At 33.6% G+C, this 15274-nt stretch overlaps 1 protein-coding gene across 1 annotated transcript; it reads left to right on the plus strand.

Annotated features, from left to right (window-relative positions):
* Window positions 1-10751: 10751 nt before the first annotated feature.
* On the plus strand, window positions 10752-14469 carry LOC104223197 (uncharacterized serine-rich protein C215.13). The gene is made up of 5 exons (XM_009774571.2): window positions 10752-11173; window positions 11520-11625; window positions 12050-12173; window positions 12500-13393; window positions 13645-14469. The coding sequence occupies exons 1-5, from the start codon at window positions 10999-11001 to the stop codon at window positions 14050-14052; spliced, it is 1707 nt and encodes a 568-aa protein (XP_009772873.1). The 5' UTR covers window positions 10752-10998; the 3' UTR covers window positions 14053-14469.
* Window positions 14470-15274: the final 805 nt, after the last annotated feature.

Raw genomic sequence — 15274 nt, forward strand, 5'->3', positions numbered from 1 at the left:
GAATTTTTTAGACTTTCAATAAAGCATTATTCCCAATATTAATTTACCTATGATAACATTGCTAAAAAAAAATTGTAACATCGCTAAATCGTCACTAAACAGAAATGAGTTGACTGTATCAAACCTATAAATTCAAATAAATTTATTTAAGTAATTAATTAAATGATTAGAAAGGGAAAAGGGGACAATCATGTTAAAATACTCAAACTGCGAAAACTCAAAGCTAAATGATGCCAACAGAAAGTTGAAACTTCAAACTATCTTTTGTATAAAAATGAAGAAAAGTTTATAAAATGAAATTTTGCATGTTTTGTGACATTCATATGGTAAGAACTCGCCCAAAGTCTTACCAATCTACTCTAACAACGTTAATCAATTACTCCTAAATAAAAGCCAAATCATAAAAAGAAAATTACTCAACTAACTGATTTTTATCCTTACTTCTAGGACAAGTTTAATTTAACTGAAAGAAAAGTACGTTACGGTACAAATGTTACTACTCTCAGAGGCGGATGTAGTATATTACCAACGGGTTCAATTGAACCCATAACTTTCGACGCAGAGTAAAAATTTATAAGTAAAAATTCATTAAAATTGCAAAAATAGTAGATTTAAACTCATAACTTTGAAAATATAATGAGTTCAATGCTAAAAGCATTAAAATTGAACCCAGAAAATTTAAATTCTGGATCTGCCTCTGACTACTCTTTCTTATTCCCTCTGGCAAAATGACTTTCTGGCCACTCAAACTTATAGGGTATTTGAAAGCCGATACATGAACTTTAAAGTTTCTCATTTAAACATTCGACTTCATTATTCCATTAACTAATAAACATCTTTGACCATTGATCATGCACATGTGGCGTTAGTTGGTCCTAATCAGCCTGCTGCGTGAGGAACACAACGCACAGGAGCGTGAAAGCCCTCTTCCTAATGCCCAACGTTCCAAAATGGGTTGTATTTAAGTGGGTTCTTATTATTCCCTGTAAAATACATTATTCCTCCATTATATAGAATCTGAAGCTCCATTCCTCCTTTTTTCTAAAATTTGAAGCTCCATTTAATTTTTTTTCTTTTTCCCGACCGTGAAAATGATGGAAAGTCCTATATTTTGTCATTGTGGAGTTGAAGCTAAGTTTTGCATCATTTGGAAGCCAACAAATTCAGGAAGAAGGTTTTATGGGTGCTCAAATTATGGTCGAAATAATTCTTGATTTTTTTTTAGGTGGTTTGACCCACCTTTTTCAGATCACTACAAACAAGTGATTTCAGGGTTGTTATCAAGATTAGAGATAGATAGATAGATAGAGAGAGAGAGAGAGAGAGAGATCGACTACATCGTAGAAAGAGGGTGAAGATCATTGTAACTTCGGTTGTTGTATTACCACTAGTCATTGTAATTTCTTTCTTAGTCTAGAAAGCACTAATCATTGTAATTTTCTTCATAACCCTATATACAATAAAAATGACAAAATGTATGATAATTTTTGTGGAATGAAAAGAAATGTTTGAGATAAATAAGCAGACATAAATAAACAACCAAGTTCGATCGGACTTCTTGGTTGACAAAATTAGCTACTGAAAGTTATCTAGTAGCAGAAACAGTTTAAATATTGTGCCAAAATAAAAGTCATACTTAAACATCCATAGTTAACCTACAAATTAAGTTCTGAAACTAATAACTTAAGCTATCACAGAAACAAACATTCAACAGATCATTATGGTTGAGAGTGGTTGATGTTTTGATGAGATTGTCTCAAGTTGGGACATGAAAACTAGCTTGGTTGAGATGAGGAATGGACTTGAGACTGGCTAAGGCTTGCTTAAGTTTCTCTTATCCTCAACTATTGTTGAACTTGCCTTTGTGTTGTAGCATTTCTTTCTTTGCCACCTTAGTCCAGGTGCACTGTATCCAAGATTGATATTAGCCTGCCCAACATCCACTATTTTTGTAGGAGCAGAAAGTACTCTATCTCTTGTTCCACACTGCATAGAAAGTCAAACTAGCACCTAAACTGCTAATATCTAAATAACACTCCAAATTCAAATCACTTACCCTTTCTATCATTGTCCTTAAATCACTAAATACGATACCAAATCCAGCAGTTCTAGGTCTTCCTAGAAGTCCAGTAGCTCTTGCCCTTCCTCTAACACTAGATAGAATATCCTCAGAAGTCCTTGATCTCATACTTCCAATATCTGATATAGGATAAAGTACTATCTAATAATATAAAAATGATGGTCCTAATACAGCTTAACTAAAGTAAAAAATAAATACTTATAGATACACTTGTAACAGCTGATAGTTGAGTATTTCTGGTAACAGCAGTTCCAAATCCACTTGCACCCTAAGATGGTTGAGTATTTCTGGTACCAGTAGTTCTAGATCCACTTGTAGCAGCTGATGGTTGAGTTGTTCTTTGAGCAGCCTGAGTATTTCTAGTACCAACAGTTCCAGAACCACTTGCAACATTTGATAGTTGAGTTGTTCCTTGAGTAACATTAGCATTTCTGGTACCAGCATTTTCAGATTCTTGTCCTTTCTGAAATTTCCCAAAAAAAAATGAGTTGTAGAAACAAACAAAATACAAGTCACAAACAAAAAATAAATGAATGCATTATCTGATCATTTACTAGGATAGGACACCCCTTCTTGTTATAGCCTACTGTCTTACAATGAGAGCATGTCATCGGTGCCCCATTCTTTGATTTGTTACCAAACTTCTTTTTAGGTTAATCTTGAGCTTTTCTTCTATTTTTCTTAGGTCTACCAGACATCTTAGTAATTACAAAAGGATCAACAATGTGATTCTGAGTTGATGGACACATCTCCATGTTGGTTACTTGCTGCATGTAACAACTGAAAGCCTTCAGGTATGTTTCTTTCCTGTACTAGTGAACAACATAGTCAACACGCTCAAATTTCCTAAAAAATATTGCACATATTGCATGGGAGCATGGTATTCCTTTGAGCTACCATGATCTACATGTGCATGTATTGTTGATAAAGTCAACAATATATTTGTATAACCCCTATTGTATCTCATGCCCAATGTCCCCATTCCATTTAAATTCATGCCTAAATGCATATTGAGATTGTTCCTCTATGTACCCCATTGCCATATGAAATACATCATATATCCACATTGTTGCAATTCTCATGGTAGTCATCCTCTTCATCACCTTCACTCTAATCTCTTCTAACATGGTTATGATACACTTGTGCCTAGCAGACAGGATCCAACTATTAAAAGTCTCACATATGTCGTTCTCCACAGAATCACATTTACTCCAATCTTTAAAGAATGCTCTACACCAATATTGTTTGGGGTATCTCATTAAATTCTCAATTATCTTACTATCACCCAATTCTACCAACTCATCTATCTTAGCCTTGAGACATGCTTCAAATGAAGCTCTTGCACAGGCCCGGAACTTCTTCCTTCTTTCCTCACCGTTCCACTTTTGTTTACAATTGCTTCATATGTGTCTTGCACATATTCTGTGCTCAATATTTCACATCAACTCAGCCACAGATTAAACAAGTCCCTTAAGCAACAAGAAAAAGAGTTAGAATATCATAAACATATATAAAGTAATTACAGGAAGAATAAAAAGAAATATATACTTTCTGCTTATCAGAAATGATGGTCAGCCCTTCACCTTGTGATTCTGTGAGCTACAAATCATGCATAAGGCACCTAAAAATCATGACCATATGTTCTTTGTCTCCTTTTCAACCAGTGCTCAAGCAATATGGTACATTTGATTGTTACCATCTTTACCAATACATAATAGAGCTTACCTTTACCCACCCCCTTCAGAAATGATGTATCAAAACAAATAACATTTTCACAACCTTCCAACCAACCTACTTTGCAAGTATATAGGCAAATGTAGGTCCTCACAAGCACATCTTTACCGAGTATTGTCCCCCTTGAAGTCTTCAAACACAATAGTGCTTCCAGGGTTTGTAGACCTTAGCATGTCAGCATAATCATATATTCTAGCAACCTCCTGCTTGTAATCACCTAGATACGTACCCATGACCTGATGTTCAGCAATGGCACAAATAAATATGTCCTTGAAATGTTTAGCTACTCATGCTGTATTAGGCATCTTGTTTCTGGTTGCTCTGAAACACTTATAAACATGATAGTAGGTGCTGACAATGAAATTCCCTGTGTGTCCCTCCAAGTTTCCCAAAATATGCCATCTGCGTCTTGTTAAGTTCACACATGTTGCCCTAACCCTATGTTGCTCATTAGGCCTCAACTTAATTTGAACTCTCCTTTATACAACATAATCTTGCAAAGTAGTTTAGAACTGTTTAACACTTTCAAAAATCATTTCTATTTGGAAATAAATTTTCTTGCAAGTGAGATCAAAGTATGCCCTGCTGATATATCTTCTTGGTTGAGGGTTATGTAAAAAAAAGTCTATTATACACTTGGCAATATAACATATTTTTACCTAGGTATTTTACTTATAATTAAAATAACTTTATACTATTTTATTAATATTTTTATAATATATTCAGATATTTAATTTCTTCATGGCACTCAATGTGTTTAATCATATTCAAACATGAACATATTTTAAAATATAAAACGATAAAAAATATTAATTTTTCAATATTTATTTCAAAATAATAAAAATAAATTTTTTTAACAAATGATTATATTTTATATTAGTAAGACTTTTAAAACATAAATTCAAAGATATTTGTGTTTAGTATTAAGTTTTTTAAACAAGGGAATATAATAGTACTAATGTAGCAATAGAATACTCTTTATTTTTGGGTGATAGACATCGTCACGCCGTAGTTTAGTGTAACCAACCTTAACTTGTTTTTAATATGATATCTTGTTGACCTAAAAAAATTAAATTTTGTATAGCTTTATTTGTTACATTATTTATTTGAAAGTGCTAATCTGATGTGTCAGAGTGTTAAATGTGGGTATTTTGTTTATTGGATTAACGAATATGGCTTGACTGATAAATTGGTGAACTTTGATTTTATTATTATCATTAAAAATCTTCATTAGGCATGGTTAAGAACATTGACTTGAGATTTGTTCATAGTAATGTTACTGACAAATTTAATGATGTTACATATATATCTTAAAAATTAATGTTAAGGGAAAATTGAATGCACGAACCTATTATAAAAAAATAAAAAAAAATAATATTAAATTATTTTAATTATAAATAGAAAAAACCTTGTTAAAATTATATAATATAGAAGGTATAATATAAATGTGAGGATTTATAATGTCAAGGGCATAATAGACTTTTCATTAAAAGCTTTATAAAATCTTGTCAAAGTGACTAGTGTGATAGCTAGAGTATAGTAAAATAATTTTTGTGTAATAAAAGAAAAGAAGTAACTTTTGGGGAATGAACATAAAGTTAATTGACTTTTACATAACCCAAAAAAAAAAATTAACTTTTGGATAATAAACACAAAATTATATGACCGCCCATGAAATTTACTCTTTTTTGTTGTTAGCTTATTCCTTTTCTTTTCACGGATATTTAGTACTTTAGATTGAAATATAGAAAGGAAATGGCAAGTGATTTATCATATTTAGCAATAGATTTGTTTAAAGAGTTTATGCTCGTCTTCATAATTATCAAGACTAATAATTACCAATTCTTGTTTTGAAGGAGAAAATTAATTATGAGCTTATCTTCATAATTAAGGAAACTCTTCCACGAATTATATATGATCATTGCCATACTGAACAGACTTCCAATGATCAATAACTATTTAAGTAGCCCAGCAGTAGAAATTAAAATAAAAAAGGGAAAAAAACGAGGTAAACCTAACCAAGTTAACACAATTTTAAAAGAACGAAAATCATGTTATAAATAGAATTATGTATGAGGTGAATGTCTATATTCTAGGGAGATTATATGGTTTATTACTTGGTAGCTAAGTCACACTCTCCATATAAATAGAGGGTTCTATTCCATTGTAAATTATCTCATATCAATAAGAATACTCTTCTCCCTACTTTTCTCTGCAATACTCTTCTTCTTTTATTGTTTTATAACACGTTATCAGCACGAGACTCTAACCAATTGAGTAGAAAATTTGGGATTGAGCATAATGATTGTCAATTGTTCTATGAACTTCCTTCATGATTAAATTCTGGATTTAAGGTAAGTATTTTACTTTTCTCTTTCAAATTCTTGACATTCTATAATTTGATTTTAAATACAAACAAAGACGATAAATTTTGATTGCAACTCTAATGGAGTTTGAAAGATATTATAACCACCCAAAGTGGTAAAATTTTTATGCCTTGCCATGATCAAATTCATGTATGATTGTGGGCAAAGAATTGAAAACCCGTCCCATTGAATTTGCTCCATTCTCATTCCCTTAAGAGAATGTGATAGCAATATGTGATAAGTCTAAAAGAAGACAAAATTATTACTATGAATGTGTCAATGGATGTAGACGTGGCAATAGACGAAATTATAATTGTCATCATTATGGTAATGAGAACAATAAGGATTCTCAAAATAATCCTTCACTATGTGAAAGTAATATTTGTCATCGATTTGACATGAGATTTTATAAAGCATATATAGATGATTATTGTCTATTCATGATGTGAATGTGACAACATCTAATTTATGAATACATATTCATTCTTGGAAGAATATGAACGTGCTAGTGGTAGTGAATATACCACACTCACATCTAGAGGGAGGTTTGAGAGGAAATAAGAAAATAATGTTATTATTATGGCATAAATGGTCGTTAATCACGTACTTATTGTACGCCAAAATATTTTGGCAATGTAATTATTAAAAGACAACGGTAATGCAAGAAACAGATCTTGCATATAATTTTGACCATAACCATAATGGTATAACTTTCTCTTTAAAAGAGATATTCACCATATGAATGTTGATGAATATGTGGTAGTACCAAATTAATTGAGAGCTCGGGAAGAGCCAATTATTACTATTTTGGAGAAACACAATTGATTACCAATAAGGTATTGTGTTGTAGTAAATCTCAAAGAAACTTATTCAGTTTCCAAAGTACACGCGAAAGCGGTTGATTATATTGAGACTATAAATAAAGGAAATATTTAATATCTTTTATTACTACAACTTGTAGCGGGATAATATGTATGTAAAAAGCTACCCACTTTATTCTCTAGTTTGTACTACACAAATAAAAGAACACCACACTAAAGTGGATGTTTATTGATATAAAAACCCATATCATAATAAACTTGGTGTTTATCGATAATTGCACACGTCATGTTGAAAACCTGAACTTTATCAATATTGATAATTTATTCAGTTGGCATAATTGGTTTGGCCATATCAATTTAAGTATGATGTGCAAAAATAATAGAGAATTCACATGGTTAAATATTAAAGAACTAGAAAGTTCTTTACGAATTCTCTTATATTGCTTGTTCTCGTTAATTAATTGACCAACTAAAATTGGGATTATGAATGCTAGAAATGTCAAAAGTGAATATGGGACCATTCATCTACCATGTATATCACATAAGATGCATCTATGAGATGGTTACATGTGCGATTATTATTAACCTGCAACTTGGTGTTTGCGAGGTAATTTGCTCAATAATTTAATTTAGAGCATAATTTCCAGATTTTCTATCCAAGATAGTTTATCTTGATAAGTTGGGTTACATCACAGTTGGTTTAGTAAAATAATTTATTGAGTGCCTCCACTTAATAGCTAAAATATTTCTTATGAGAACGAAGTTATCTATATCAGTTTGATATACGTTATATACGAAAATATATTATATTCTCCCCTCACAAGTGGTTCGGGATCAGGAACCAAATAATTCCATCTTGTTATTATTAATGTGCATTGTATATATTGATTAACACCATAATGCACAAAGATGTGTTCCCAAAATTGAGGGAAAAAGTTAGTTTTTCTAACATGAGGGGGAGACAAGATAAACAATTGAGAAAAAGTTACGTGGAATGAATTATTATTTATACATCTCGAACCTCGAATAAGATAATATGAACTTGAAGTTCATAAATAGATAATTCATCTGCAATATATTGCAAAGCAACCCAGACGCATTTACTGATCCAAAGAAAGTAACTATATTCTCATTGCAAATGCTCATATTAAGTCCTAGAAGGACAAAGTCTATGGTACGCTTAAAGCGTATAGACAAATCGGTTTCAAATAGAACTTCTTGATAAAGAAGATGAGCAAATGATCAAAATGATCATAATAAAGGAGACAAGTGATCTAGAAGATCACATGACATAACACTTCATAAAGTCTCATGAGAGTCAGGTACCTGAATATATGAATGAAGAGATCTCTATGTTATGTCTTTATGAAAAAATATTGAAACCGATATAAAATGTTTGTCGACGACATCTATCATAGCGCTAAGTATAGATGAGGATCTTAAGTCTATCGAATATAGACACAAAAGTATTGGCCAAATGGAAGAGACATAATTCAAGTAGAATTGATTCCATATGAAAGACATATAATTTTGTCTATGTTATTCAAATACTTGAAAGTATAAAGTCAATGGTATGTGCAATCAGTTTTCGATATCTTATATGTCTAGCATGACATAAAAACTTAATATGCATCTAAAGTCTATTTATGGCTTATATGACTTAACTTATATGACAATCTTTGAAGGATTTAAATCGCTTGAAGCATATACAATTCTTGGTCCCGAAGTACCGTATGATAAGTGTAATTTATGCACATATGTATTTTGCTATAACTATAAGCATGATAATATGATAGCGAGAATACCTCTATGGAGATATTGAAAAGGCCATTCTACGGCAGTTTATGAAGACATTACTATCAAGAATGATGATTTCAAGATGCAATATATTCATTCAAGTTAATATGGCTGATTTGTTTATCAAGTCTCTACCAAAGATCGTTTGAAGATGGTGCACAAGATTGGAATGCAAATGCTTAAAGATGTGAATTAATGCTCTCATCAGGGGGAGTTAATACGCGTTGTACTCTTTTTCCCTTACAAAGTTTTGTTCCACTGGGTTTTCCTTGCAAGGTTTTTAACGAGGCAACCAAAAGGCGTATTGTTAGATATGTGTACTCTTTTTCCTTCTCTAGAATTTTTTTCCATTGGGTTTTATTTAGTTAAGGTTTTAACGAGGCACATTATCTGTTGGATAGACATTCAAGGGGGAGTATTATAAATAGAATTCTATTTAAGGTGAATGTCTATATTCTAGAGAAATTCTAGGGTTTATTACTTGGTGATTAAGTCACTCTCTCCCTATAAATAAAGGGTTCTACTCCATTATAAATCATCCCATATCAATAAGAATTCTCTTCTCCCTACATTTCTATGCAATACTCTTCTTCTTCTCTTATTGTTTTATAACACATCACTCATATTCTTCAATTTTTCCATTTTTGTTATTCACGGGTTTTCTACCAAAAGAAAGAAAGGGGAAAAAACAACTGCAGCGTTGAGTGACTAGTCAACTTAAAGATGCCTCATTTTGCATTTAATTAATTGAATCATTATTCGTCAACTTCTAGAAGTTTAAAAAAAAATCGTATGTTGAAAAAGCTAAGCACACGCCTTTGGATCCCATATTTTAATTATGAGATTAATAGAATTCATACTTTTCCACAGTACGAACATGTATTGTTTTCCCTAAAAACCACCAGAAATAATTTTTTGCAACGAGAAACACCATCATAATATATAATCAAGCATATTTAATGTACCATAACTCTTTAGACTCGTAAATAACAAACACAATAGGAAAGAATTCCCCATACTTAGTCGGTTATTACTTATTAGCCTACACTGTGGGCACCGACAATATCGACTAATATTTACAAAAGAAAAATGTGGTGGACAGTCATTAACATGATTAAAACAACTTACAATGAAGAATCGAATATTCGACAAATAGCCAAAACTAACATGCTGACTCGAAAATTCGTTTGACTAATTATGTATGAGTTCTCTAATAATCATTATTGATGTGGTAAAACTTCAAAAGTGAACCATTGGGATTTGGGAACCGTCCTCTAAAAAAACAAAGTTGCACTATTTTTTATCAAAATATTTATCTTTATAACCAAATGGTGTCGATTTTTCTTAATTTACTTTTTCTAATCATATCGTGTCGATTTTTTCATAAAAGAAAACTGATTTTCTATAAAATTTAATAATTTTTCAATAGTTTAAAAAGTTAGTTATATTCACACTGCTTAATATACTATCATTTATATATAATGTATTCTTTTTGTCTCATTTTATATAATGTTTATACTATTTCATGAGTTTAACATGTATTTTTATTTTCAGTACTTTTTCATAAAAGTAATCATTGTACTTTTATAAAAAAATTATTCACTAATGATTTGGTTATAAAAACCTAAGCATATCCAATAAACACAAAAGAAGTTATTTCACATTCATACTCCAAACTCACTATTTATGTGGTAAGGGAAGAAACTATTATAAAAAACTTATAGGGGTTTTCCCACTTTAATAAGATTATACGGTACGAATTCAATTTAATTAACATTTCAAGTTAGAAAAACTATACTATGTAGCGGTTTTTAAAAATAACAGTCGAATCAATAGATATATATTAACAAATATAATTATTCTTGGCCAAATATGTAATTTGCCCATAAAAGGTTACCAAAAAAAATGTGTGATAAAAATAAGGAAGTAGGGGGAAATAAAGGAGGCAGAGGAAGGGAGGGAGAGAGGGGGGAACACACCGACCCTCTCTTACCTGTCTCTCTGTCAGTTTATTACTATTCCTAACATCCTTTCTTTCTTTCCTTCTTCTTCTTCTATTCTCCCCAAAATCTGCAGCCTTTTCTCTCTCTCTCTCACTGTTAAAGTCCGAACAGATCTGCTCAATCTCCGGCAACATTACAAAAAGAAAAGGCTTTCATATTTGTTAACGTCCATTTTAATTAGTTATAAGTGAAGAACGATGAATCGGAGCTTCAGAGATTCAATGATCAGCGGGAAGAATTTTCCTATATCGTCACAGCACCGGCGAGGTCTTAGTCTTAACGGAGCTTCTAGAGAGCAGCATGATGATAACTTGGATCTCTTCTCCAAAAGTCGCCGCAGTATCTCCGTTGCATCCTCCGACGAATCCGATGGTATGCCTTTTTTCTTACGTTTCTTATTATTTACGTTGTATTTTACGCTTCCTCATTATCACAAGTTTAATATGCCTCATCTGCATTATTGGCCGCAAAATACATATACATACACAATTGCTTCTAAATCACAATCTAGTTGAGAGCCGCTATATGTATGCAATCTTCATTATAGCTAGCACTCCTCTTTGAGGATTAATTAGTTGGACAAATTTCTAGTTGTAAAAATTAGTCTGTCCGGAAATATATATGCTACTCTTGACTATTAAGCTCTAATTTTTTCAATAGTTTTCCTTTTTATTTAAGTAATTTTTTTAAATTTGTTTTGGTTGCTCTGTGCCTGCAGTTTCGGTTAAACTGGGGAGGCTTTCAATTGGATCAGTGAAGCAAGTAAAGAGTGGATTAGAGGATCTGATAGCATCTACCGAGGGAGATAAGCATGATTACGATTGGTAAATCTGCATCTTTGCAATATTAGATCTCGCCTCTTAATTATTTGTTTGGACTAACTCAAATTACATGGGGAACTACTACAATTTTAGTATTAACTGCTCTGTGTGTTGAATTCATACTGATTACAAAGTCAATGACTGTTCCTGTTAAAGGAGAATAGTTCCTCTAATTTCTAACTAGGTCACTAGTCGGGTGCTCAAATATTGGCTAAGAGACACGGTATCATCCTAAATATACCTTTGTTGAGCAGCAGTCGCCGAGAGCTGTAGTAGTGTATATTAAATGTATCAACTTAAGGCCAGTCGTCTTCATATAGCCGACACAGTCAAATTAAGCTATGTTTCCCTTTCCATGTCTAATAAATGAAGAAGGGAAAGCATTATTGATTCCTCACTCACAGTCGTCGTGTTTTCATTTCTATAGGCTCCTCACTCCGCCAGGAACTCCCCTTGTTCCTTCATCAGATGGAGGTGAATCAAAACCAGCTTCAGCGGCTCCAAGAGGAAGCTCATTGGGCAGATCTGCCTCCACTACTAAGGCCTCAAGGGTAAGTCTCTATGTTTCTGTATTTATCATGTCTTTGGAATTGTGGAATTCATATATATCGATATCAATGGTCTTTAGAGTTGAGACTTACTTCTCCATGAAAACTTTCTCAATCCCGTCGTCTATCATAATCCACATTTTTTTTAAATTCACAGTCATCATTATTTTAGGTTATTGTTGCCCAATATCTTTACTTTTGAAATGTGTTGTTGGACCTCTATCATACAAACTAGATAGATGGCTATCTAGAATATCAGTTTCACAGGCTTGTAACGCTCACAAATTACCTTGCCAAGTAGTTGTGCTGATAAAATAATTTGTTTTCAGCTTTCAGTGTCTCATTCAGAGAGCAATACTCCTGCAAGACCAACTCGGAGTAATTCTGTGACTCGACCTTCCATTTCTAGCTCTCAGTACAGTAGTTACTCAAATAAATCAGGCTCTATTCTAAACACAAGCTCTGCATCAGTCTCCTCCTATATTAGACCATCTACGCCGACAAGCCGTTCTTCTTCTTCAGCCAGGCCTTCCACCCCGACTTCCCGTGCAACTGTGTCCAGACCTTCAACTCCTTCTAGAGCCCGCCAAGCCCCAAGTACTCCTTCTAGGACAACCCAAAGCTCAAGGCCTTCTACTCCAACTTCCCGGGCCCAAATACCAGCAAACTTGAGTACCCCTGCTGCTCGGTCTACTTCAAGGCCTTCAACACCTACTCGTCGGAACATAACACCTTCATTGTCTCCAGCTTCTAGATCGTCAACTCCAGCAGGGCGCTCTGTCACCAATGGACGACCTGCAGCTTCTGTTTCTCGTCCAAGCTCCCCTAGTCCCCAAGTTCGTCGACCATCACAACCAATAGTTCCCCCAGATTTTTCACTTGAAACGCCTCCAAACCTACGCACAACTCTGCCAGACAGGCCTCTGTCTGCTGGTAGGTCCAGGCCAAATCCTTCTGTCACTACCAAGGCAAATGCAGAAATCCCAAGTGTGGCAAATCCTCGGAGACAGTCATCACCCATTGTTAGCAGGGGAAGACTAACAGAACCCTCTGGTAGAGGACGAGTGCTTGGCGGAGGGCAACTTAATGATATTTCTGATTCCCGCAGGGCTTCACATGTCTCAGAATTGTCTACAAGGAAGCCTGTAAAGGCTGCTACTGATAGCACGGGACTTGGAAGGACAATTTCTAAGAAATCTCTTGACGTGGCAATCAGGCATATGGTAAGTACGGTCTTCAGATTTTGCATCGAGCAGATTCTTTTGTTATGATCAAATTACTAAATTTGTATAGCAATTCTTAACTGCTGATCTGGTTCAATTAGCTTCTATTCTGCTTATGGTTGTTGGTGAAGTGATTTCGACAATTAAAGGCTTAATTGTGTGTTCTATTTGATGCTGTATGGGTTTCCTTGAACTGCCAAAGAGCAGGGAAGTTTGTTGTACTTAACAGTGTGGACACATTGCTGCTGCAGGATATTAGAAATGGCCTTAATGGTGTTCGTCCACTTTCTGGCTCAACCCTCTTTCCACATAGTATTCGCTCCACAAATGGGAAAAACCAGCCTTCTCATGGTTCGACTGCCCCATCCTCTACCAATGAGAATGCATCTTACCACTACAATGGTAATCTTCCTGAGAATGGAAATTACCTTAACAGGTTATCTGAGAATGGGAGTGAAGAGGGCAAGTCTCAATATTCAGCAAAATTGACAGACATTGATATTTATGAGAGTTCTCGTTATGATGCGCTTCTGCTGAAAGAGGATTTGAAGAACACAAATTGGCTGCACAGCATCGATGACAAGTCGGATCAAGAAACGTTATTTGACAACGGATTTGAGTCGCTACCTGAACCTTTTAGCCCTTTGCAGCATTTGTGAAGTGATTTTCCTTTCTGTTAATGCTAATTTTTATTCTTTTGAGTTTTTATTTGTTACTAAATCATTTATTTGCAAAAGAAGATAAGAAGAGATGGAATGTGGCAAATTAGCCCATCAGAACTGTGAAAGGCAACCTACTATATCTATTTTGTTTCCATTATTATGCTAGTAAAAGGACTGTATTTGTATTCCATATGCCACGAGAAGATGGTGGTTGCGACAAATTATGGATGCTAGCTGATCTTATCCAGTTGAAATGAAGCCTATTTCTTCGTAGTACATTGTTGGGCCTTTAATGGTGGCAACAAGACTTTAGTCTATGTTCATTCTGTTTGGGTACCCCAGAAGTGTAAATGGAAGCTCATTGCTGAGCATATTTAATGATAACTTGATTTGGTCCTAACAAACCGAAACTTATATGCTGAGATATTTATTATTTGCTTGATTTTGTCCTTACAAACATTTAAATCCAAACTTGAGCAAACCAACTATTAGTAGATGTAAATCATAACTCTTCAACTTGAAAGCGGTACAGGGAAATAAAGTGAACATGTTCAACAGTCACTTAAATAAGCAAACCCGTTCATTCAATCTTTGGGTTCAATACTTCAATAAGGCGAAAAAAAATCAGAAATAGTCCTGTTTAGGAATGGTAGTTGAAAAATAGCCACAGTTTCAAAAGTAATTGAAATTTAGTCACTTTTTATGTAAAGATAAAATTTAAACAAAAACACTCTTAATTCGATTTCCAGCATAATATGCTGGAGTTTGAATTTTTTACTATGATTCCAGCATAATATGCTAGAATTTTATATTACATCATAATATGCTGGAAGTTTATATGCAGGAGCTCCATAATCCCACGTATTATGCTGGAACTTTTCGTGTGCTGGAGTTCCAACATAATATGCTGGAAGTTCATACACAGAAGTTTCATAATCATGCATATTATGTTGGAATTTTCCACATTTCAGCAAAACAGTGGAAACGCTGGCCGTTTTCCGATTATCAGTCCGGAAAATAGCTAGCCCGTGCTATTTTTACTAAATATGGTAAAAATAGCATGGACTAGCCAGTTTTCGGGTTGATCATTCAAAAATATCCAGCGTTTGCAAAGTCATTGAAAAATAGCCACTATTTTGTTGCAACACGGAAAGTTCCAGCATAATATACTGGAGATCGGTGTACCTGTGTATTATACTGGAACTCCAGTATATTATGC

Source organism: Nicotiana sylvestris, chromosome 7 (assembly GCF_000393655.2).
Source record: "Nicotiana sylvestris chromosome 7, ASM39365v2, whole genome shotgun sequence".
Taxonomy (NCBI): Eukaryota; Viridiplantae; Streptophyta; class Magnoliopsida; order Solanales; family Solanaceae; genus Nicotiana; species Nicotiana sylvestris.